We start from the raw sequence: 25,313 nt of genomic DNA, 5'->3' as shown, positions 1-25,313 counted from the left end.
GGGAACCCCAGAACATTTACTTGTACTCATGAGAATTCTATACCTAGATCAAGAATCTGTTGTCTGAACAGAGCAAGGAAACACTGCATAGTTTAAAACCAGGAAGGGTGTGTATCAGGGATGTATCTTTTCTCCATACCTATTCAATCTGTATGCTAAGCAAATAATTCGTGAAGCTTGACTATTCAAAGTAGAATGTAGTATCAGGATCAGAAGATGATTCATCAACAACCTGCATTATGCAGATGACACAACCTTGTTTTCTGAAAGTGAGGAGGACATCAAACACTTGCTGTAGATCAAGAACTTCAGTCTAGATTACATTTCAATATCACAAAAACAAAGTTCCTCACCACAGGGCCAACAGTGAACATAATAAGAGATAGAGAAAGGATTGAACCTATCAATGATTTCATCTTGCTTGGATGAACAATCAGCACTCTTGGTACCAGAGTCAGGATATCAGGAGATGTACTGCATTGGGCAAGTCCATCATCTGGGACCTCTTCAATATATTTAAAAGCAAGTATGTCAGTTTGCAGACTACGGTGTATGTGATTTAGGACATGGTCTTCTCAATCATCTGCTATGCATCACATAGCTGGACAATGAAAAAAGATGACAGAAGATGTGATGCCCTTGAGTTGTGGTGTTGGATAAGAGTACTGAATATTGTATGGCCTGCCAAAAGAACCAACAGATAGTCTTAGAAAAGTGCAGCCAGAAATATCTTGCAGGCAAAGATGGCAAAGCTTTGTCTCTCATACTTCGCACATGTAGCTAGGCGAGGTTATTCCTTCGAAAGGGCTTGGAAAGATGCAAAGTCAGGGAAGAATAAAAAGATACCCCAACTAGAAGGATTCGCACTGTGACTTCAGCAATAGGCTCCAGTGTGTGAGAGATGATGCAGATGGCACAGAATAGGGCAGGTTTTAGGTCTGTAGTTCACAGGGTCACTATGGGTCAAAACTCACTCAACAGCACCTAACTACATATTTATGTTATTTTAACAACTAGACTAACGAAAATAAATCTTAATACAGGGTAGCACAGAACCCAATTTACATTTTATTTCATCTATGCTTATTGTCTTCCACACACAGACTGAAAATGTATGGAGATAAGATACATCCTTGGCATACATCCTTCCCAGATTTGAACCATGCAGTGTTGTCTTGCTCTGTACTGAAGAGCAACAATGTCAGTCTGAAGATTAAGGTGCACCTACCTGATACAGGTCATGGTCTTTGCAATTACTTACTATACATCAGAAACCTGGATAAAGACTAGGGATGAGAAAGAGAATTGGTGCCTTTGAGCTGTGGTGCTGGAGAAGAGTATTTAATATACCATGGACAGCTAGGAAAACAAACAAGTTTGTCCTAGAGGGAGTGAGACCAGGCTGCTCCTTGGAGGCAAGGATTCTGAAGCTTCTTCTGACATACTTTGAACATGCTGCAAGGTGGCACTAATCCTTGGAGAGGGATGTCATGCTTGGGAGGGGAAGATCTTGATGAGATGGATTGACTCAGTGACTGGCGTAATGGGGAAAAGTACATCAGAGGCAGTAAGAATGGCACAGGATAGAGCAGGCATTAGGGCTGTTGTATGCCTACTGCAACTCTGTTACCCAAATTATTTACCAGGTTTTATTAATACAGTAATACCATGGCTATTGGAAAAGAAAAACTGCATTAATACTAAATTATATAATTACAAAATCCAATGTTGTGGTTGTTAGGTGCCATCGAGTGGAGACCCTGTGAACAACAGACCTGAATCGTGTCCTATCCTGTGCCGTCCTCACACCTCCTGATAGACTAGAGGCTACTGTGGCAGTCACTGTGTCAATCTACCTCATTGAGGGTCTTGTTCTCCTTTGATGACCTTTTGCCTTTCTGAGTATCCTGTCCCTCTTCAAAGAACAGCCCTTCCAGCAACTTGCCTGAAGTAAATGAGGCGAAGCTTTATCATCTTTGCCTCCAAAGAGTACTCTGGATGCACTTTCTCTGAGACACATTAAAATTCAATATATTTAAGTAAAAAAATATTAGAACAGATACAAAAATTTAGTTAACACAATAATTCTTGTTGTTATTGATGATTGCCTTTGAGTCAAGTATGCCTCATAGTGACCCTATGGCTTGAAGCCCTTCTACAACGATTGACATTTATCAAAGTTCATAGAGTTTCTCTCTATGTTGTTTAGGAAGTAGATGTCACTTATGTGGATAACACAATAATAATATACTGAAAAAATTCACTTTTTCATGTACAGTAACAATGTTATTGTTATGTGCCATTAAGTCAGAGCCAACTGACCCTTCAGTGGGCTTTCAGAGGCAGTAAATCACACAGGAGGAGAGTGCCCATCTTTCTCCCATGGAGGAGCTAGTGGATTTGAACCACATACTTTTGTGTGGGCAGCATATCACCTTACCACTAGGTCACCAAAGCTCCCTACAGAGCAACAATACTTATTATTAGTGCCTGTGAAACAAAAGAAATAAATTTAACCAGAAAAATGTGAGACCTTTACTTACATCTCTAGAATTCTGTTTTCAAGAATTACATAAACTTATTAATAAAACTTATTAAAAAACAAAACTAATGTAATGATACATTTTTTTAGAGACTGAACAGTTGAAAGATATTTCTAGAAAAGTACATAAGCAAGAATTGACAAAAATACGTCTATAAGGAATAAACAGTGAGGAGAGCATTTCCTTAACAGATAGTAAAACCTTCTAAAGAATTGCTATAATGATGATAATAATAATGATACTACACTAGTGGCCTAGTGGTAAGAAGCTGTGCTGCAATACCAAAGGCACTTCAGTAGACTCCACCAGCTGCTCCATGGGAGAAGGACAGGTAATCTCCACCCATAAGATTAACTGTCTTCAAAAACCCGCTGAAGGGTGAGCTATGGGGTCTGTTACGATTCAACGGCATACAACAACAACAACAACAAGTTTTTTTTTACAGGCATCAATTCTCATTTTGCTTATTGTTCAACTTTTGGATGCATATGAAACAACTGAAAATACCACCTTTTGGATCAGGTCAGTCTTTATACTGACATCATGCTCTCAAGCACATTATAGAAGTCCTTGACCCCAGATTTTCCCAGTTTAACATTATCTTTTGAAGTTTTTCAAAATAAATTTTTATTTTATACTGGTTTACTTATTTACAAAGTTCATATACGTTGGTTTTCAAACCAATCTTTCCCATTTTCTTTACCCAACCCTTCCTCCTTCCATCAAACTGTGCAACCTTATGACGCCTTCGAGCTGTGGTGTTGGAGAAGAGCACTGAATATCCCATGGATGGCCAAGAGAACAAACAAATGTCTTGGAGAGGGTGCAGAGTGCTCTTTGGAGGCCTCACGTACTTTGGACATATTGCTAGGAGCTGCTATTCCTTTGACAGGGACATGATTATTGTGAAGGGTGGAGGGTCAGTGAAAGAAAGGAAGACCCTTAACCAGGAGGAATGACACGGTGACTGCTGCAATGGGCTCTGGTGTGTGAGGATGATGTAGGACAGGACTGGATTCAGATTTTTTTTTAAATTCAGATCTTTTGTACATAGGGTCACTGTGAGTCATACTCGACTGGATGGCATCTAACAGCAACAACATGATTAACACTTTCCCCACCCCACCCATCTTCACCTCTCTGTTACCTCCCTCCCCACCCTGGATCCTCATACACATTCTACAAAAATTGTCTTATACAGTATTTGTCCTTATGGGACTGAGTTAGTTCATTCAGCATAATGTTCTTCAGCCCCTCTCAAGTTAGGTAGTGATTTTTAAAATCATTGCTCCTGCACGCTATGCACTATCAGGATTTCTCTGGTGGCCTAGTTCTTAAGGAGCTGCTCTGCTAACCCAAAGATTGAATCTCTGGGTCATTCTGAATCACCAGCAGCTTCATGGGAAAAAGATGAGCAATCTCTTTTAGAGCAATTTATAGTCTGAGAAACCTAATGAAGGATCAGTTATGAGTTGGTGCTGATTCAACAACAGTGGGTTATTTTGGGTTGTGGGTTTTTTTTCTTTCCAGTATTATTACTATTAGTGGGAAGCTCTGGTGATCTAGTGGTAAGAACCTGCACTGTACTCCCAAAGGAATGAGGTTCAAATCTACCAGCTGCTCCACAAAAGGAGGATGGGCAATCTCCTCTTGTATGATTTACTGCTTCCAAAAATCTACTATAGGGTTAGCTATAGGTTAGTTCTGACTGGATGGCACACAACAACAATGACATTCATGGGCTTTCTATGTTCCATCTAAGCTATTTACACATAATTTGCACAATAATTTTGTTAAGACTTACATTTTTATTACTTTTTTTTACCAAAGAATCACATAGCTGATTTATTTTTTGTTATAATAAATTACAATTACGAATTGTTGTTAACATTTTTATTACTTTTGATATAAGGAAACTGAGATACTGACAGGTTAAGTAGTTTGGCCAAGGTAACATTCAAGATTGGGAAGTGTTCACCATAGTGGAAAAGTAGTTAGTATATTATTTTTGAAAAGTAATTTGATCTTTTCATTCATTCATTTAACACATATTTATTGAATGGCTAATCTTTCAAAGCACTTCTCTAGAAGCTGTGAGGTCATGGCAATGGAGAAAAATAAAAAATGAAAAAGGCTCATGACTGAAGACCAGAAGAACTATGGGATGTCAAGGACAACATCTGTGAAATAAAGCAAACGCTCATTACAAAGACAAGGGAGAAAGGCAGACCAAAATGGACATCAGAAGAACTTCTGCAACTTGCATTTGGATGTCAAAGTGCCAAAACATAGGGAAGAAATGCTGAAGTAAAGGAGAAGAACAGAAGGTTTCAAAAGGCAACTTGAGAAGACAGATCAAAGTGTTAAAACAAAATGAACAAAGAGTTGAAGTTGGAAAAGCAAAAAGAACATGCTTGACATTTCTCAAGCTGAAAGAATTGAAGACCAAGAAGGAAGAGGTAAGGATGGTGAAACTTTGCCTCCTATACTTGGGGCATGCTGTCAGAGGGATCAATAAAGACATGTTGCAAAAGGTGGAGGTGGAGAGAAAGAGAAGGTGGCCCTCAACAAGATGACTAACACAGTAACTGTTAACAATGGCTTAAGCTATCAGAGATGGTAAGGCCGTGTAGGAGGGCAGACTTTAGATATGTCATCCACAGGGTTGTTACGAGCTGTAGCCACTTCAGTAAACCTAACATCCACCTTTATAAAACTTTCACCCCAAGGAAAAAGACAATGAGCAAGCAAGATAAAATGATTTCTGAGACTGGTAGAAATGGCAACAAGTAAATGATAAAGAAACAATGTGAAAGAAATAAACTAGAAAAGGGACTCATTTTTATCAGTGCACAAGATGTAATTTCTGAAAAAAGCAAAACTTCTAATTGACCACAAAGCCAAGAAAAGGAATGAAAAGGAAGTCATGCAATGAGAGGAAAAATTCTAGCCAAGTGGAAAAGAAAGTGCAGAAATTCCTGAGCTAAGTAAGACCAGGTCAGAAAGTTGAAAGAATATAAAGACCAACGTGCCTGGAGAGCAAACAAGTATATGATAAAAATGAATGCTGATTAAGGGGACTTCCGGTGGCCCAGTGGCAAGAAGTTGTGCTGTAATCCTGAATTCACATGGTTCGAGTCCACCAGCCACTACATGGGAAAAGGATGGGCATCTTCTCTCATGTCATTTACTGCCTCTGACTCTTTGGCACAACACCACCACAAAGATGGAGGGCTGGTAAAGAAGAGGTAGACCCCCAACGAGATGGACTGACATGGTGACCTCAGCAATGGGCTCTTGTGTGTAAGAGATGATGAGGATGACACGGAATAGGGCAAGGTTAAGATCAGCTGTTCATAGGGTCACTATGAGTCATACTCAAGTTAAAGGCACCTAACAATAACACAACAGTCACATAGAATCTACTACAAGAAAAAAACTGGTGGAGGGGAGAGGAGAACAACATGTTTCAGTCCAGCAAAACCACTTCTAGGACTAACAAGTGCATGAAAATCTACACACAAAAGAATGTTATTGTTAAATAATCTGTGTAAGGGAAACAACTAGAAAAACCTACATATTGATCAATTGGAGAATGATTGAGTATGTTATGGTACAGCATGTAAAGACACACAACATAACTATTGAAAAGTCAGTTATAACATGAACCGATTTGGAAAGGTATCCTAACAATATTATACAAATACATATTATACATATAAGGTTTTTCCCCATAAGATGACTCCTTGCATTATGATATATCAGGAATATTAATGCCTAAGTCTGATCCTGGATAAATTCCCCTTTGCTTCACCTCTTTCCGTCAAATGTCCTACTGTATATCCCCTCCCACCTCCCTCTCCAATTCTCTTTCTCCACTAGTATTCCAGCTCACAGCCTCCTGCTTGTTTTTTTACCTAGGAACATATATCACAGCATGACAAACTTTTAACAGGCTACAGAAGAACACAAGAATACCACTTTAGATTTTCAAAATTAACATCATAGATTCAATACTATGTAAAGGACTGTTAACAGTTCTGATAATTTTGGAGTATCTATATAGCATCAGAAACTTAAATCTATTTAAAAGTCTGATTATATCCAAATGCTCAAAAAAAAGACAATTTTCACTTGAAGTAGAAAGATATAAATGATGGTGTCACCATGACTTGGAATTGATTCCATAGCAATTAACAACACCACTTACCTCTACTTTAGTGCGATAGAGAACAAGTCGTTTAAGGCCACATAAATTAGCAATGTGGTTGAAAGCTTGAGGTGGTAGTTTATCACACGACGAAAGATTTAAGTCCTGTAGATTTGGACACATCTCAGAAATAACTTCCAAGCAAGTTTCATTAAGGAAGTGGCTGCAAGACAACTCTAGGCGCACTAATTCAGATCCACAAACTTTCAGGAACCTGTAAAAACAGTGTTCGGTGTAAATTTATACAACTGAAAGATACTGTTTCAAGAACTTTACAGAAGTCTAAAGGAGGAAGGGTAGGAAGGAGAGGGACGGCGGATCACAAGGTAGCAGAGCTTGGTGCATAGAGGGAAGGGGTCAAGGGATTAGGAAAGCTCTGGTAAGGATGTGAAAAGGTGGGGTAAATGTGGCCATGGGTCAACAGATTAATTTTATAAAGCACAATATAGGAAAGTGATAATATGACTAGAAGAATGAGTGGAAAACAGTGTACATAACCCCCCAATGTATACAAATGTTGTTTGCAAACCAATATAAAATAAATTTTTTTTTAAAAAAGACCTTAGAAATTATATAAATTCTAAGAAGATGCTTTCACCAAAAAAAAAAGGTATTTCCATTAGGGAATATATAAAATTTGTTTTTCCTACACTGTCATTCACTGCATAGTGAAATATACAGGGTTAGGCTAAATAAATTAACCCAAGAAGATAAATTAACTAGGGTTACATAATTTAAAAGTTCAATTAATGCTAAATGTAAAATTTAGCTGAGAGTGTATTTCTGCTTCTTATCACTCACATCTGAGTTGATAAAGTCACAGTAGAACATAAACAAAAAGTTGATAAATTCCCAGCAGATATTCTTTGCCTTGGCAGTACTCATTCAGTACTGGATAACATATTTTGAACACTGTACCCTAAATAGTGTATACTGCTTTACATTAAATGACCCTCCCCAAAACAATACCAGACCCTTAAGAAGATTCCTAGGTTGGTTCAACAGCACTGTTGGAATATTTTCACTCTAAGAGTTACTTGATGTTGTTGTGTACCAATGAGTCGGAATGACCCACATCGTACCCTCCAGCAGGTTTTCAGAGACGTAAATTCTACCGAAGGAGACTGTCCATCTTTTTCCCATATGGCAGCTGGTAGATTTGAACTGCAGTGCAGTTTCTTGCCTCTAGGTCACCAGAACGAAACTTGATATTGAAATTATTATATGAAATTGCTGCTTCAATAAAGTAACTCAAAACTCAACATATTTCTATTAAGTCAAAACCAACTCACAGAAAACCCTCTAGCATGTTTTCAGAGACTGCAAATCATACAGAAAGATTGTTCATCTTTCTCCCATGAAGCAATGGGTAAACTGGAACTGCCTGACAGCTGAAGTCCCTAGCCTAGACATTAGGCCACCAGAACTTCCTTCATATCACAGAATATGAATACACACACACACACACATACACATAAGAGTGTATAAGAGTGTGTATATGTGTGTGTGTGTGTGTGTGTATTCCAAGGTGCTGGCTGACTAAAAGGCCAGTGGATTGAACCCAGAAGCAGCTCTGCAGGAGAAAACAGCTGGTCTCCGTGAAGAGGACAGTCTACCTAGGAAACTCTGTAGGCAGCTGAGTAAGAGCTGGAATCAACCTGACTTCACACAATAAGAACTTAATAAAGATCAGTCCAGGAAACTTAATTAACTGAAAAAAATTAAACCCTTGAACAGTGCACTGATGATTTCTGTGGTGAAGCTTAGAACATCTTGACGTCTCTTTTTGCTTTCACTAAACATCCTCCCTACAAAGAATTACAGTGACCAATCAAGTCAGTCACCAGAAAGCCATTTATAAACAACCTGTGAAAAATTTCCCACTATGATTTAACCAATGATAGAATCTGAAAACACAATAAACAAAATGATCATGTCTATACCACTTTTTTTACTCTTTCTCTCAAAAATATTGCATATTTCCACCCTGAATAGATTATTTGGCCAATGTGCTTATGTTGTTAGGCACCAGAGTTGAGTATGAACAACAGATATGAACCCTGCCCTATCCTGTGCCATTTGACATACTTATCCTCACCATCTCTGACATACTTGAACCCTACAGTCACTGTGACCATCCATCTCATTGAGAGTCTCACTGTTTTTCACTGACCCTACACCTTTCCAAGCATGGTGTCCCTTTCTAAGGAATATCCCCTCCTAACAACATGCCCAAAGTATATAAGATGAAGCTTCACCATCCTTGCCTGTAAGGAGCACTCTGGCTGCACTTTCTCCAAGACATATCTGTTCCTTTGGCATTCCATGGGATAGTCACAGTACTCAAAAGGCATTCTTTTTCTGCTATCCTTGTTCATTGCCCAGCTCTCAGAGTGAGTCAAAAGACAATGGCATAAAACAGGTACACCTTCGTCTTCAAACTGACATCAATGCTCCTCAGTAATCTGGAGAGGTCCCTAACAGCAGACTTTCCCAGTACCACAAGTGTCCTGATCTCCTAACTGCTGGTTGTGGCTCCAAGTAAGATGAAAATGTTGATAATTTCAAATTTTTTTCCATCTATCATGATTTTGCCTCTCAGCCCAGTGGTTAGGCTTTTTGTCAGCTTTCAGTCTCCTCTTTACCCTTAAATATCTTTATAGTCTCTTTTTAAACCTCTCTGCCACAAAGGTAGGAGCAGCAAACCCAATTAGCTGTATTCAACTCTTGCTCTTTTTAATTATCACACCATTTAAGCTTATTTTTAAATGCAAAATTACTTTTTTTTGCCTTTATTCTCTTTTTATTCATCTCAACTGTGATAGCGGACACTTAAGAAAGAGAACCACAGCATCTTCATTTCTTTCAGCCTATTCAGACCATGTGAACTCTCATAAAGTGGTTCTTGTTATTGAGGGCATTATGAAGAGACCTAAGTTCACATAAACAATCCCAAACTAGGTCTCCTGCCATGAGGAAAGGAGTCTCAGGAGAGAGAAATAAATTGCTTATCCTTATGAGGTAAATTAATTTGTCCAAAGCAATACAAGTATATAAGAAGTAATTTACTAAATGGCAACTTGCACCCTAAAATAATTAACATCACATGAATGAACGTTTTAATCTGAGTTTACTCATCACAAAATAAAAGGCACTAATCCTCACAACCTGCCTGAGGTATAAAGAGAGAATTAAGCGTAAAGATCCATGCTTCTGATTTCTAATATGTTTTGTTAGCTGACCCTCACTGAGTATTATAAAAATTATATTTGAGATTATTTTAATCACAAATAACTTAAAGAATTATTTAATAAATTGGATAAAAAATAAAGCCATTTCTAAAACCCTCCCTGCTTAGCTGTGTAAGGTACTATCCAGCAATATAAAAGGAAGGGGGGGGGAATCTTAAAGTTATCTTTCCTCTCGAGGAGCTGAAAGGCTCTAAGAGACACAACTGTACCACACAAAGGCAAATAACTGAAAAAGCAAATCTATGAATAAACACTTTAGACTATGAACTGAAGTTCTGTGTCAAACCATGTACCAGACTTCGTGCATCTAGCAGCACTGGAGAGACTGTGTGTTGAAGGAATGAGTACATGTGTAGCAAATAAAGGGCTTAGGAGTAAGAACTAGCGTAACTGAGGTGAAAGCCAAGCCAACTACTGGGAAATGATCTGAAAATGATAAAGGAAAAATGAACCAAAGGCTTTTAAAATATCAGAATGATGTCATTTATCCTCAAACAACAAACAGGCAGGCAAAGGAACACCAAAGATGTCAGGGATCTGTATTAGAAAAGGAAGGAGGAATTTTAATAGATGTGATTTTAATGAGCAATGATATGTATGAGCAGTACTCAAAGTTGCAAATCACAAATCTACAGACAGAATAGGATTTTAATAACTGATTAAAAGTTTTAGGTGCTCATTATTCCAATTTAACCTATTTCCCTGCTATCCCAAATACTACAAAATCCTTAAAAAAGTCTTTAAAATCCAGTTAAACAGCTTTAACTGGTGAGGACAAAGTTTTAAGGCAACAAAAATAAACTGTATGGAACTTTTTCTCAGAGACTTGCTAAAAAAGAAGCTCATCATCACTGGTCTCTAGCTTAAAAATGTACCTTTTTTTTAAATTTTAAAATATTATAAATAAGTCTTCACAGTAATAAGCATAAATAGACCCTACTTATTCATAGATTATTCATTAATAATCATGTTATGAATATTTATTGTTTATCTGGGAATGCTGCCTACCAGCCATAATGACTATCAATTCAGCAGTCAAGTCAAAGGGGCCAACAGCAATCAGCGGGCAAACCGTCAATACCCCCCTCCCCAAAAAAGATTCCTCTCTTCCTGTTATTTAAACTTTTCTCTTTTAAGACACTGGGAACAGTGACTGTGCTTAAAGGAATGCTATCAAGATTTATGACTTTGCTGGCTGAAATACTACAATAAAATATGGAGAACATAAATTTATGTATGTGCTTTTGTGATTATTCACCCCTACAGCTACTATCTTAGGTGAACTGATAGTGGGAGAGAAATTGTTGGTGAGAAAGTAAATTGAAGCTCTAACCTTACAAAGGATCTTTATCCTTTATCAGTCTAAAATTTGAAACATATATGACAAGTTTCCTTCTCATAATTGATATCATTTCTTATATCAAGAATGAGCTACACAAATGCTGTTGTTATTGTGCCATTGAGTCATCTGCAACTCATAGTGACCCTATGTACAATAGCTCTGAAGACTGCCCCATGCTGAGACAGTCTGACTCCCAACACACCTACCCCCATTACCCTAGTTACTTTATCAATTCATCTAATCTAGGGTCTTCCTCTCCTGCGCTGTTCCTCCATCCTTCCAAGCATGATGTCCTTCTCTAAGGACCGGTCTCTCCTGGCCATGTGCCCAAAGTATGTGAAATGGAGCTTCAAAATCCTTGTCTCCAAGGAGAGCCTTGGTTTCACCTTCCCCTAGAGAGATAGATTTCTTCTATGTTCAAGACTCTTTTTCAACACCACAACTCGAAAAGCATAGACGATTCTTCTGCCATCCTTAGTCCAGCTCTCTGATTCACAGCAAGTAACTGTGAAGATCATGGCCTGGATCAGGCACACCTTAGCCTCTAGACTGAAATCGTCACTTCTCAGTACTCTAGAGAGGTTCCTGGCTGCAAATTTTCCCAGTGAAATTCAATTTTAAAAAATTTTTCTACTAGTTTTATTCACAAAATTTGAATACAGGCCATGGTCTTCACAATCACTTGTTATGCATCAGAGAGTTGGACAATGACCAAAGAGGATAGAAGGAGAATTGATGCCTTTGAGCTGTGGTGCTGGAGAAGAGTGTTGAGAATACCATGGACTGCTAGGAAAACAGATTCATCCTGCAAAGGGTTAAACCAGGTGGCTCCTTGAAGGCAAGGATTCTGAGGCTCCGTCTAACATACTTTGGACATGTTGTAAGGAGAGACCAGTCCTTGGAGAAGGACATCATGCTTGGGAGGGTGGAGAGACAGCGCAGGAGGGGAAGGCCCTCTATGAGGTGGATTGATTCAGTGACTGGGATAATCGGGATGGGAGTGTCAGAGACAGTGCGATTGGCACAGGACAGAGCAGAGTTTAGGGCTGTTGTACATAGGGTCACTATGAGTCACAAGTGAGTCAATGGCACATAACAACAACAACTAGTTTATTCACAAAATTTGAATACATTGTTTTCAAGAACAATTTTTTCAATTTCCCTCACCTCCCCCCATCAAATTGTACAACCCCATGATTAATTCCCCCTCTCCCTGCACACCCTCACTCCTCTGCTTCCATCCTCTCCAATTGAATCCTTATACTCATTCTACAATAATGGTTTTATACAATATTTATACTTGTGGGACTGAGTTAGTTCACTCAGCATAATGCTCTCCAGTCCCTCCCATGTTAGGTAATAATTTACAAAATTGTTGCTCCTGTGTGCTGCATAATATTCCATTGGGCTAATGTACCATAAGTTCTCAATCCATTCATTTGTAGTTGGACATTTGAGAACTGAGGCACAGACTGAGATTTGTACACCAATGTTCATAGCAGCATTACTCACCATTGCAATTCACTTTTTGATTTCCTGACTGCTGGTGCCAAGAGTTCTGACTGTGGAGCCGAGAGAGCTGAAATTGTTAACTTCTATCTCTTCTCCATCTATCATGATGCTGCTAACTGGCCCAGCTACGTAAACATTATAAAAATTAATTAATATTCTGCTTACATTTTACACATTGTATCAAAGAGATGTGTAACATTTTATCAAAGCTGCTGTATTTCAAACACTGACTACCAATGTTTTCTTTAATGTCTAGTTAGTTGCTATTTTATTTATATAAGTATATAAAGAATTACATATATTTATCTTTATCTTTTAATTTTCTCTGGAGCCTGAAGGCAGGAACTGTATCATATATCAAATATACCTCTTTACATGGTCAACAACACCCTGTATAATGCTTTGTACACAAAGCCTAAAAATAACACTTCATAAATTCCAAATAGTTAAAAAACACTCTGTACAGAGAAATGACTACACTAAAACCCCACTACTGACAGGTCTATTCTGACTCATAGTGACCCTCCATCAGATTTCCAAGGCTTCCACCCATTCATGGGAAGAGACCGCTCATTTTTCTTTCTTCAGCAGTCACTGGCAGATTCAAACAGAGAAGCCATAAGTTAACTGTACAACATATAATTCTCTGCTTTACCAGAGCCCCTTGAAGAGCTACGAAGGTTAATGAAGACTCTCAAGGTCCTTACAATCTACCATAATGCTTACTGGTATCACCTGGACTATCGGTTCTCAGCTATTTGTTAGGTGTGTTATGCCAGGTGCTGTCAAGTCAACTACAACTCAAAGCAACTCTATGTACAAGAGAAGAATCCTTGCCCACCTTCACAATCTCTGCCACACTCAAGCCCACTGTTGCCGTCCTTGTGCCAATCCGTCTTCTTCAGGGTATTCCTCTTTTTCATTGACCCTCTACTTTCCCCAATATGATGCCTTTTTCTAACAAATGGCCCCTCCTTGATAATACACTCGAAGTATGTGAGATAATGTTTCACTATCCTCCCTTCTAAGGCTGCACTTCACTTGTTCCAACAGAGATTTGTTTTACACTTTTGGCAGCCCCACAAAGCAAAGGCATCAATTCTCCTTTGGTTGGTCCAACTTTTACACACACATAATTCAACTCATGTGTTGTTGTTGTTGTTAGGTGCCGTCAAGTCGAGTACAATTCATAGTATCCCAAAGAACAACAGATCTGAACCCTATCCTATCCTGTGCCATCTTCACATCTTCAACACATTTGAGCCCACTGTCACAGCCACTGTGCCCATTCACCTGGTGGAGGGTCTTCCCCTCTTACACATGCCTTCTCAAGTATGATGTCCTGTGCCATGAAATAGTCTCTCCTAGCAAAATGCCCAAAGTGTGTAAGACAAAGCATTATCATCTGAAGCAAAATATCATGGCTTGGGTCAAGTGCACCTCAGTCCTTTTTTTTACTTCTTTTTTTTTTTTTTACAGGCTTTTTTCCCTTCTTAATAAAATTTTTGTTTTATACCAGTTTACTTACAAAGTTCATATATACTGTTTTACTGGATCGTTCCCCTTTCCTTTATTCACCTTTCCCTCCATCCATCAAATTGTGCAACCCAATGATTAAACCCCCTCCATCACCTTTCTGTTCCCCTACCCGCTACTCTACAATAATGGTCTTACACAGTGTTTGTCCTTATGGGACTGAGTTAAGTCACTCAGCATAGTGCTCTCCAGTCCCTCCCAAGTTTGGTAGAAATTTGTAAAAACATTGCTCCTGTGGGCTATGTAGTGTTCCATTGTGTGAATGTATCATAATTTGTCAATCCATTCCATTGTGAATGGACATTTGGGTTGTTTCCATGTTCTTACTATGGACAAGAGACTTTAGTATAAAGTGCAGGCTTTGTCCAGATTTCTTGCCTGCTGCTATGATGGGTGTTGACTGTGGATGCAAGTAAAATGGCATCCTTAACAACTTCAATAATTTCTTCTTATCATGATACTATTTAATGGTCCAGTTGCAAGGACTTTTATTTTCCTTGTGCTGAGGTTTTCATACTGAAGGCCATGTCTTTGATCTTCCCTAAGTGTTTCAAGTTCTGTTCATTTTCAGTAAGTAAAATTGTGCTGTCTGCGTATTGCAGCAGAGAGACAAGGTACATGTGAGTTGTGTTCACTATACACAGATCGAGTAGAAAAGACTAAGTTGTGTTCTATTTAAAATTTATGTCAAATAGCCAACAATTAAAAAAACCTGTGGGTTCTATAAGACTTCCCTGAAATCACACTAACAGAAATGCCTTCCTTTTCTCCTACAGACATCCCAATTAAGGAAATGTACATTATGAAAATTAATTTTGTTTATGCAACCAGTTGTAAGATACCTTTTTGACCTGCAATACCATAATTTTCATCTAAAAAATCTTTTTCTCTTGCTCTATCCAGCAGAAAGCAAGCCGAATACATTAAAATGCACTATACACCATTACTGGGGGTGTTTATGTTTTACACTGTTGCATAAATGATCAGTGATAGCATTTTAACCACAGTGTTACCGTTTAAGACATTATTACCTCATCCAAATCTAGTGAGGGTAAATATTTACTTCTGGAACCACATTTAAAAAAAAAAAAGAGTCAAGGGGAAGTAAGGTTCAATGTGTACATTTCCAATTCATAAACCATTGTCCAAGTATGCAGTCAAGAGAGGTGTGCAAGGATACTTGTTCATTTTTAGATCTCAAAAACAAAGTAAAAGATTATTCACTCATCAAAAATAACAAGTAGTTCCCCCAAAGTTTCTCTTTTTCTAGTATTTAACCTAACAAAAATGATGGGATTATACTGTAACGTACAATGAGAATAGCCATCATGAAGATTAAGAGAAAAACATCTGTTTCATATGAGAAAAATTACTATGGCATTACTAAGTGAACACTTCTGCATCCTTTCAAATGTTTACCAGGTGACATTTAATGGTAAGGAAACGAAATGTTTAAATAGAAAAGAGCAGAAACACCTGGGCAGGTCTGCAAGTGTGGTCGCCTCGTTAGCATGCAATCGCATTTTCAACATAATTAGTTTAATTGAGCTTCTAAATTTGGGTGATGTATTGCACATGTAATTAAGATTTAATTAAAAATGTTCTATAATAAATTGTTTTCCATTTCTGACAAATCGTATTAGAGAGGTAGATTTTGATTTGGAAATACGTTTTAAAATGTGTTAATCATCTGTGCTGAAAATATGAGAAAGGGAAAAATAGTTTTGTTAAGTTACTTGAGATTTAAAAATCATGAGGTTAAGGGCACAGTTTCCTTTCACATTATTATGACGTTTAGCTGAAGAGGATGATAAACTTCATTCAATTTTATAAGCATCAACAGTCTGAATAAGATGATAAACAAAATATATTCTCTATATCTGCAAAGTACATGGTCTAGAATTTCAAACTTCCATTATTAAAACACAGTAAATATAGCCTACTAGTGAAACACTATCATCAAAGCTTTGCACTAACCTGCTAAATCCTGAAACAGAGATGAAGCCCCGATTTCCTGTCCAAGATAAATTAAGCCACTGGACAAGAGTGCAGCGAGTCTGTAGGAATTCCAAAGACGTATCATTTACTTTTGCCCAATAAGGTTGCAAATTGAGGTGAGTGTATTGCAGAGGATCACAGCAATGCTGGTTCAGTAGCTTGCAAGTCTGGGCTAATCTGCAAAGGTCTGGTAGTGTAAGATGGCTCAGAATCAGCTGAATGAGCTACAGGAAACAGAAACCAGGATGATCAAGATGGAAAATAACAAGCATCACTTTATTAAGCATATCAAATGGTTAAATAAGGAATAATAGTAAATATTTTTCTAAAAAAATATATTTTCTACTTTCATGTAGAACATGCCAACATTCAATAAGCCAGTAAGAGAACTATCCAAATGCAAAGAAATTATATACATCAGAATATACTGCACTTCAAAATTATCCTCAGCATCCCAAGCTCATAATGGCTACTCATATCCTTAGGATGCAAAGATACATCATATGTGAGATAGACTTTTAAATAATACAATTTTTTTTTAACAACAAAATTCAAGCTCATTGCCACTGAGTTGGAATCAACTCATAGTTGACCCTCCAGAGGTTTTCACAGGCTGTAAACCACACGGCAGGAGACTCAATTTTTCTCTCATGAAGGGTTTCAACTGGCAGACAGGCATGGGCTTTAGGTTAACAGTGCAATTTCCTATGGACTACAGCACAAGGGCTCCCTAGTTTTTAGAATCAGTATTTCATGAACATCTGCTACACACCAGATACTGATGATAAGAGTTCTCACTCTCGTTGCTTATAGCACAGTGGAAAATCTGCAATTATAATGAGTTTTTCTAATTGTTTTGATGGAAATAAACACAGAACGCTAGTGAAGGACAACACAAATCTAACCTCAAAGGGAAAGAGCAGTGTGCTCGAGTAAGTGCAGCTAGATGTTCCTTGGAGGCAAAGATGATGAAGCTTCATCTCTCATATTTTGGGCATGCTGAAGTTTTGGGGTTTTTTTTAAATAAAATTTTTATTTTATACTGGTTTACTTACAAGGTTCATATACATTGTTTTTCACACCAAATCTTTCCCATTTCCTTTACTCACTCCTCCCTCTACCCATCAAATTGTGTGACCCTATGATTAACCCCCTGCCCCTCCTCACCTTTCTGCTCCTACCTCCCCCTCTCCTTGGATCCTCATACACATTTTACTTAATCATCTTTCTATTTCTACAATAATGGTCTTCTACAGTATTTGTCCTTATGGGACTGAGTTAGTTCAATTAGCATAATGCTTCCCAGACCCTAGGAGAGGTTATTTCTTGGAAAGAGATCTCATGCTTGGGAAGATAAAGGAGCAGCAAAAGAGAGGAAGACTCTCAAGCAGGTGGGCTGACACAGTGACTGTAGCAATGGGCAGTGTGTCAGATATTACAAGGATGGCAAAGGAAAGGACAGTGTTCAAGTACATTGCTTACAGGGTCACTGTGTGTCACACTCAACTCAGCAGCACCTAACAATGACAAATTAGTAAATGAGCAGAGGCTATGAATAGCATTTCATCAAAGACACCAACATAGTCAACAAACTCATGAAGAAATTTTCAAAATCATTAGCTATTGTTTCTGTTGCTGTTAAGTGTCATCACATCAAGTATGACTCATAAGGAACCCTATGAATAAGAGACCTGAACCTTGTCCTAGTCTGTGCCAATCTCACCATCTCTGACTCATTTGAGCCAACTGCTGCAGTCACTGTGTCAATCCATTTCAATGGGGAGCCTTCCTCTCTTTCCAAACAAGATATCCCTTTCCAAGGAACAGCCTCTCCTAGCGATATGCCTGAGGTGTGGAGAGATGAAGCTTCCCCATCCTTGCATCCAAGGAGCACTCTGGCTGCACTTTCTCTAAGACACATCTGTTTGTACTTTTGGCAGTCCATGGGCTATTCAGTACTCTTCTCCAATTCCGTAACTCAATGGCATCAATTATTCTTCTCTCATCCTTATTCTTGTGGCCTTAGCTAATAGAGTGATGTAAATCAAAACAGTGAGATAACATCTCACTCCAGGAACAGCACTAAAGTTCAGTAAGTCAGCAGACAGTAAATTCTGTGTAGAGATAGTAGAATGCTCGTATACTACTGGTGGGAAAGTAAAATGGTGCAACATCTATGGAAAGCAGTTGATCCTTGGAAAGATGGCAATAGAAACACCATTTGATCTAGCAACCACGCTGCTGCTGCTGCTGCTGCTGCTGTGTACTGTCAGGCTGGAATCGACCCATAGCTGGGTCTTCAGTGCATTTCCAGAGGTAGTAAACCGCATGCAAAAAGACTGCCCATCCTTCCCCCATGGAACAACTGGTGGATCCGAACCATGTACCAGCACAATTCCTTACCACTAAGTCACCCAAAGAAATTAACTGCAGCACAAGTTAAAACATGAACATTTATATTGAATTCTGGAGTATCAGCTGTGAGTCAGTTCTTTCTTGACAGCAGTCAGCTGAATTTGAATTATCACATTATTTAAACTCTGATGTTGTTGTTGTGTGTCATCAAATCAGAATCAATTTGACTCACAGCTGACCCTCATGCAGGTTTTCAGATGCTGTACAGCAGATGGAAGGAGACTGCTCATCTTTCTCCTGTGAAGCGACTGGTGCATCAGGGTTAGTAGAACAAGTCCTTATCTACCAGGCCACCAGCGCTCCCTTAAATAATAATAAAAAATTAAAAAAAGAAATAATACAGGGATTATATGTTCCTCAAATGTTTGAAAGAACCTAAGAAGTAGTTAAGCTGGGTCACAATAAATGTTTATAGGACAAATTAAACTTTTTTTGTTTTTACAGTTATAATAAAATTTCTTTCAGCAGAATTTTTAAGCAAAGAGGCACTAAAATTTAGAGATATGCCTGCATCTGAGGATGAATAATTCATATTTTCCAGGTGATTTTTAATTTAAATGATCCTTAATAACAATTGACATTGCTCTACAAAGTCACAACACTACAAGATGTATATTATAGAAAATATTCTATGAAACATTTCAAATAAGTATCAAAATATAAAAAAGAATAATTAAAAATCACCAAGACTATGCCATTGAATTGTAAAAAGCATTTTTGGATTTTGACTAAATAAAAGAGATTTGCAAGATAATACCCATTAACATTCATCTAATACTACTGTCTACCAAAATATGTTTTCATAGGGAGTATCCCAGCATAAAGTACCATGTGATACCACAGTAAATGCAGGATGTGTTGCACTGGGAAGAACTGCCAAACCACCACTCTATTTAAAACTACTCTACTCACGTTAAGGGAGCGCTGGTGGCCTTGTTGTAAGAAGCTGCACCGCAATCCCAAAGGCCCATAAATCCACTTGTTACTCTACATGAGAAGGATGGGTAATATCCTCCCATTCAGTTTACTGCCTCTGAAGACTCGTCAGAGGGTCAGCCATGGGTCAGTTGTGACCTGACAGCACACAATAACAACTACTCATATTAGATGTCTTATGTCATATTGACATATTTATACTTTCTAGCTCTGGTAGCATCATCTGTACTGTGTTGTGCTGGCAACCACCTCTTCAGTGGTTTGAATCCACCAACAGCCCCAAGGGAGAAAGGTGGGCAATCTTCTCCTTTACAATTTACAGTATCCAAAAACCCATTGGAGGGCCAACTAAGGTTGGTTCTAATTCATTGACAATAAGGTTTTTTTAGTTTGACACATTATATTTCTTTTTCTTTAAGTAAATTCAGTTACCTTCAAATGATCTCCTTTTTCGCTTTTTTAAAAATTTCTTGCAATTCTTTTTTTTTTTTTTTTTAAGGTGAATTAGAGACCTGGGACTAAAGGCCTAAACCATAAAGTTCACCAGGGATAAACTATGATTAAGCATAGACAGCCTAGTCTCTTGTATGAAAAAACTGCTTAATAAAGCCAAAAATGCTCAATCTGGAGAGGATAAAATTAATGAATTGGACCTTCCAAAGAGTTAATTCCTATGTACATCAAAAACTTTTTCTAGCAGAGTGAAAAGAAAACCTACTGATGGCGGTAAAACATTTGGCAATACCATTTCAAATTATAAAAAAAACTTTCTCTTTTTATTGACTCTGATAATTCAGTGTCTTTCAGCTTTAACTCAAATTTACATAGTATTCTTTGCCCATTTGGGACGATTCAATCTATCTCTTAGTTTCTTATACAGGGCGTTGTTATATTAATGACATTCCTTGCATTTGTTTCAAGCTTCCATTTTCTGCTGGTTCCTTCCCTCCAGATACACATGTCTATCAAAGATGATGAAATCTCTCCCAGGCTGCATCCAAATGAAAAACTTCCCATTCTACTGCATCTTCTACCACTTACTGCACCTCCTTCTCTTTCTAAGTTGCAGTAGATGCTCCCTATAATAGTTCAATACTCTCCCTTATTTTTAGACGCTTTTATAGTATAGCATAAAGTTGCTAAAGTGTTATCTATTATTGGTGGACAGTCTTAGCTATGTTTTAATGCATAACTGGAGTATATTTAATAGGAGTATATGTTTCTGCTTAGAAAAGTAAAGTTCTTGGCATTGCCTCCTTCCCTATATTTTTGTTATTGCTATGTGCCATTGAGTTACATGGGACTCTTACTGACCCTATGTACAGTAGCTCTGAACCTTGTCCTATCCTGAGTCAATCTCATCATCTCCTATAGACCTAATCCTATTTCTCCAGTCACTGAGTCAATCCATCTCATCCTGGGTCTTCCTCTCCTAAGCTGCCCCTTCAATATTCCAAGCACGATGTCCTTCTCCAAGAACTAGTCCCTCCTGGTCACATGTCCAAAGTACGTAAAACAGAGCTTCAAAATCCTTGCCACGTGCCCAAAGTATGTAAGACAGAACTGCAAAATCCTTGCCTCAAGGGAGCAGCTTGGTTTCACTCTGATCAGAAAAGACCTGTCCATTCTCCTGGAATTCCACAGTATGTTCAACATTCTTCTCCAGCACCACACTTCAAAGGCACTGATTCTTCTTCTATCATCCTTAGTTATTACCCAGCTGTCTGATACATAGCGAAGACCATGGCCTAGATCAGGGACATCTTAGTCTCAACTGACATCGTTGCTCTTCAGTACTCTAGAGAGGTCTCTGACAGCAGATATTACTAGTGTAATTCATTTTCTTACTTTCTGACTGCTGGTGCCAAGAATGTTGATTGTGGAGCCAAGCAAGGTGTAATTGTTAACAACCTCAATCTCTTCTCCATCTATTATGGTTCTGCCAACTGACCCAGTGGTGAGAATCTTTGTCTTCTTGATGTTGAGCTTCAATCCATATTGAAGACTATAGTCCTTGACCTTCTGCAGCAAAAGCCCCTATACTTAACCAAATATGGTCTTATCTATTATCTCATAATCACTGAACCGATAATGATAAAAAGCTATCAAAGAATACAGAAACTTCTAGCTTAGTTTTCTATTGCAGTTAATGTCATTTGTTTCCTGTTACTTTCTTAGCTTCTTAAGATGAAGCTAAGCTGAGATTCATTTTTGCTCTTAAGAATATCCTATCTTCTTTTATGTGATCTTTAGAATATCCTATCTTCTTTTATGTGATCTTTCTCAACTCATAGCCCCTGAGTCAGAATGACTCACAGCTGACCCTCCACTGAGTTTCTGAGGCTGTAAACTATTTCATGAGGAGAGCCTGCTCACCCTTCTCCATCAGAGTCACTGGCAGATTAAAACCTGAGAGGCTTGGTCTTTGGATTAGCAGTGCAAATCCCTATGTATGGACTACGCCACCAGAGAGCCCCAGCAATGTAAAAAGCCTAGTAAGAACACAGGAAAGCAAGTATGAAATTATTATAGGTACAATTTATATTATCTTGAATCAGCTTTACTTTTTTAACAACAGTAAATTATTTACAATATCTGAATTATCTGTGACTGCTCCCAGCTGATTCTGCAGGAATGCGACACTCTAAGGACCACTGGCTGAAGGGATATAATATAAACTTCTTAGTAAAATCCAGAGCTCTCCACTATGCTGTCAATCATTGTCACCCTGGTATATGAGGCAGCCGGAATCTCCATTTAATTTCATCTCATGCAGCTTCCCCTTTCAAATCCTCTGGTTCAGCCAGACTTAAACACAGGAGTTCCCAAAGAGCTTCCTATCTGTTCACCTTTGTACAGGCTCTTCCCTCTGCCTGAACTTCTCCTCAGTCCTTCACACAATATTCATTGGAGTACACTGTGCCAAACATATTATCAGGTCAGAATGAAATCCACATACCTTTAATATGTTTCTATTTATTGAATTTAAATTTCTATTTTAAAGTAAGAGGAAGTATGTAAGACTGAAACTGTGATTCACTTTACTCTGGATAAATTAACTATGAAAACAGATCCTTCTCAGAGAAACAGTACTATCATTATTTTTACCAAGATGAAATCTATCTCCCCAACTAAAATATTCCTTCATCTTTCCTCCATTCTCATCATTCCTTGAAGGGTCAGGGGCTCCATTTCAACCTGTGAAGCTTCCTTTCCATAATTCTAAATGGAAATTAGAAGGCCTGGGTTAGATCTTGCTTCTGTGGCTGGCTGAATTACCTTAGAATCTTTTAATTACACTAGGCAACTTTAGCAATTTCACAGAATGTCAACTGCTGAACATATATTTACAGATATTAATACTGTTATATGCTTAGGAGGTTGCTACATGAAATTAAGCCATTCATGTTATTACAACGAAACATGAAATACTAAGAAAGGGGAATGGTGTGAATTGGTTAAAACCTAAAGAGTACATTTTTCTTAAGAAGAAATTTTGTTTTATTTGTAAGTACATACAGTATCCTTTAGCAAAGAAGAGAAAATCTGGACCTGTCCCAATCCTACTGGGTAAACACCTCAGAAGAAGTTTTGGTTGTCACATGACTGGCAGGCCACTGCCACTGGTATTTACTGCCTGGTATCCAGGAGTGAGAAATATACTGCAGAGTGCCTCTGTGGAGGCTTACTGGAAAGAGAACTTCAATTTAAATACCAAAAAAAGCATTTCCAGGTAGAGTTATTCTGCCAAAATGACAAAAAGTTGTAGTTATAGAATAAATATAGAAGAATAAATGAAGCTTGAAGAAACTGCGAATTTTCTTCAATTGGAATAAGCATTCCTCTCACAATCCCATTAATAATTTGAATTTTAACAACAAATTAACTCTAACATAAATTGCATAAGTTGAACATATATTGCTCATATTTATATAATAATGAATTAGAGCACAATTTACTATGGGCTTACATATACTGATTATTGTTAATTGCTCTTGACTTGATTCAAACTCAAGGTGAGTTCATGGATGCAGGGAAGATGGGCTGCGCAGGGCTCGAAAGGCTATGATCTTTCAGAAGTAGATCACTCAGCCAGTCTGCAGAGGCATTTCTGGGTTGGTGTGAACCACCAGCCTTTCAACTGGGAGTGAGGTATTTAACTATTTACACCACCTCCAGGTTGCCAATTGTTAGATATATGAATATGGCGAAAGATCAGGCACTGTTTCGTTCTGCTGCACTTAATGGCATGACAATGAATGATATAATGACATATATTTTACAATACCTCCAGAATCAATTATGTTAATCCAAAACTAAAGAGGTGGAATTAGTTAAAAAAATTTTATCCCATTAAAAAAAATACAATTATATCATATACTTGAATACATGCATAGTTGCCAATGTCTATATTCCTTTAATATCTAGAAAAGTGACCTTGAGTATTTAATCATAAATACTTAATGTTATGTCCAATATTATGACCAAATCCTTTTTGCTTACCTCATAAGGTAGTTTATCAAAATATCCATTGTTTGGCCCTTCCCTGAGAACAGCACTGCTAAATTTTTTGTTAAGATTCTCCATTCCACAGTCATCCTTTTCTTCATAGTCATCATCTTCTAGATCATTCATGTCAATAAGTGAGGTCTTGAGAGAAAGCACTGGCTTGTCCTTCATACCATGTAGCACAACTGCATCTAATTCAGTGTAATAATCCAGAAGAGAACTATTTACTTCCAGCCGTATAAGATTTGTGGGAAAGTTTATCTGCTTAATACAAGGCTTAAACTGGCGAGCCTGAGAAGCATTCACCTTCGTAGGTCTCTCTGACCAAAGAATCTCCCATCTGCCAAAGAAAAAAACTTCCCTATAATATAGTTTAGAATGAGATTTACTCCTACTATAAAGCTATGACAGTCCCAAAACAAGTAAAAGGTAAAGGAATTTTAAAAGTAACTAAAATTAAAAGTATTATTTTCAAGTTATGAAGCTAAATACCATATATTTTATTGCTTAAATTGTTTTTATACCTAAGAAAGTCCTTTCTTTGCAAAATTTGTATTGGTCCATTTTCAAACTGTAATTAGTGGTTAGAGGTACCTGAGAATAGCCTTCAGTTTTACAGCAAGAAAAACACACAGGATAAAGGTGTTCCATAGAGAAGAAAGGTGTTCCATGCAGGGTGAAGGTATTCCACGCAGGGTGGAGGTATTCCACACAGGATAGAGGTGTTCCACACAGGGAAAAGGTATTCCACTGTGGAGATGACAGTGATCACCTTGCCTTAATAAGATCCCTTTTCCAAGCTTTTCTGTTTGTTACTACCCTTATATTCTCAGCTTTTATGTTATCTTTGAATTTCTTTCTTTTTTATCATCAAGTCTTATGTAATCCTTTATCAAATTGTCTTATTGACATGCTTTTTGAATTTCACCATATGCTTCTTACTGTCATGTTTTAGCTGTTCTTCTATCAACAGCACGTAGCAAATATCTAACACACACATTAATCATGATTTTCTACTATTTCTCCAGATGGACTAATCTCCACTTTGCAGTGAGAATAAT

At 37.8% G+C, this 25,313-nt stretch overlaps 1 protein-coding gene across 1 annotated transcript in view; it reads right to left on the bottom strand.

The window, feature by feature from the left end:
* The window catches only part of FBXL4 (F-box and leucine-rich repeat protein 4), a 74,080-nt gene that overhangs the window by 39,072 nt on the left and 9,695 nt on the right, over positions 1-25,313 (bottom strand). Inside the window, exons 3-5 of the mRNA XM_006881198.1 lie at positions 24,247-24,592; positions 16,372-16,616; positions 6,754-6,967 (exon numbers count right to left, since the gene is read on the bottom strand). Coding sequence (XP_006881260.1) covers positions 6,754-6,967; positions 16,372-16,616; positions 24,247-24,592 — 805 coding nt within the window. The remainder of the gene's footprint in view (positions 1-6,753; positions 6,968-16,371; positions 16,617-24,246; positions 24,593-25,313) is intronic.

Source organism: Elephantulus edwardii, unplaced genomic scaffold, assembly GCF_000299155.1.
Source record: "Elephantulus edwardii isolate Elephantulus edwardi_28Jun2011 unplaced genomic scaffold, EleEdw1.0 scaffold00013, whole genome shotgun sequence".
Taxonomy (NCBI): Eukaryota; Metazoa; Chordata; class Mammalia; order Macroscelidea; family Macroscelididae; genus Elephantulus; species Elephantulus edwardii.
This window is presented reverse-complemented; position numbering and strand designations above follow the sequence as displayed.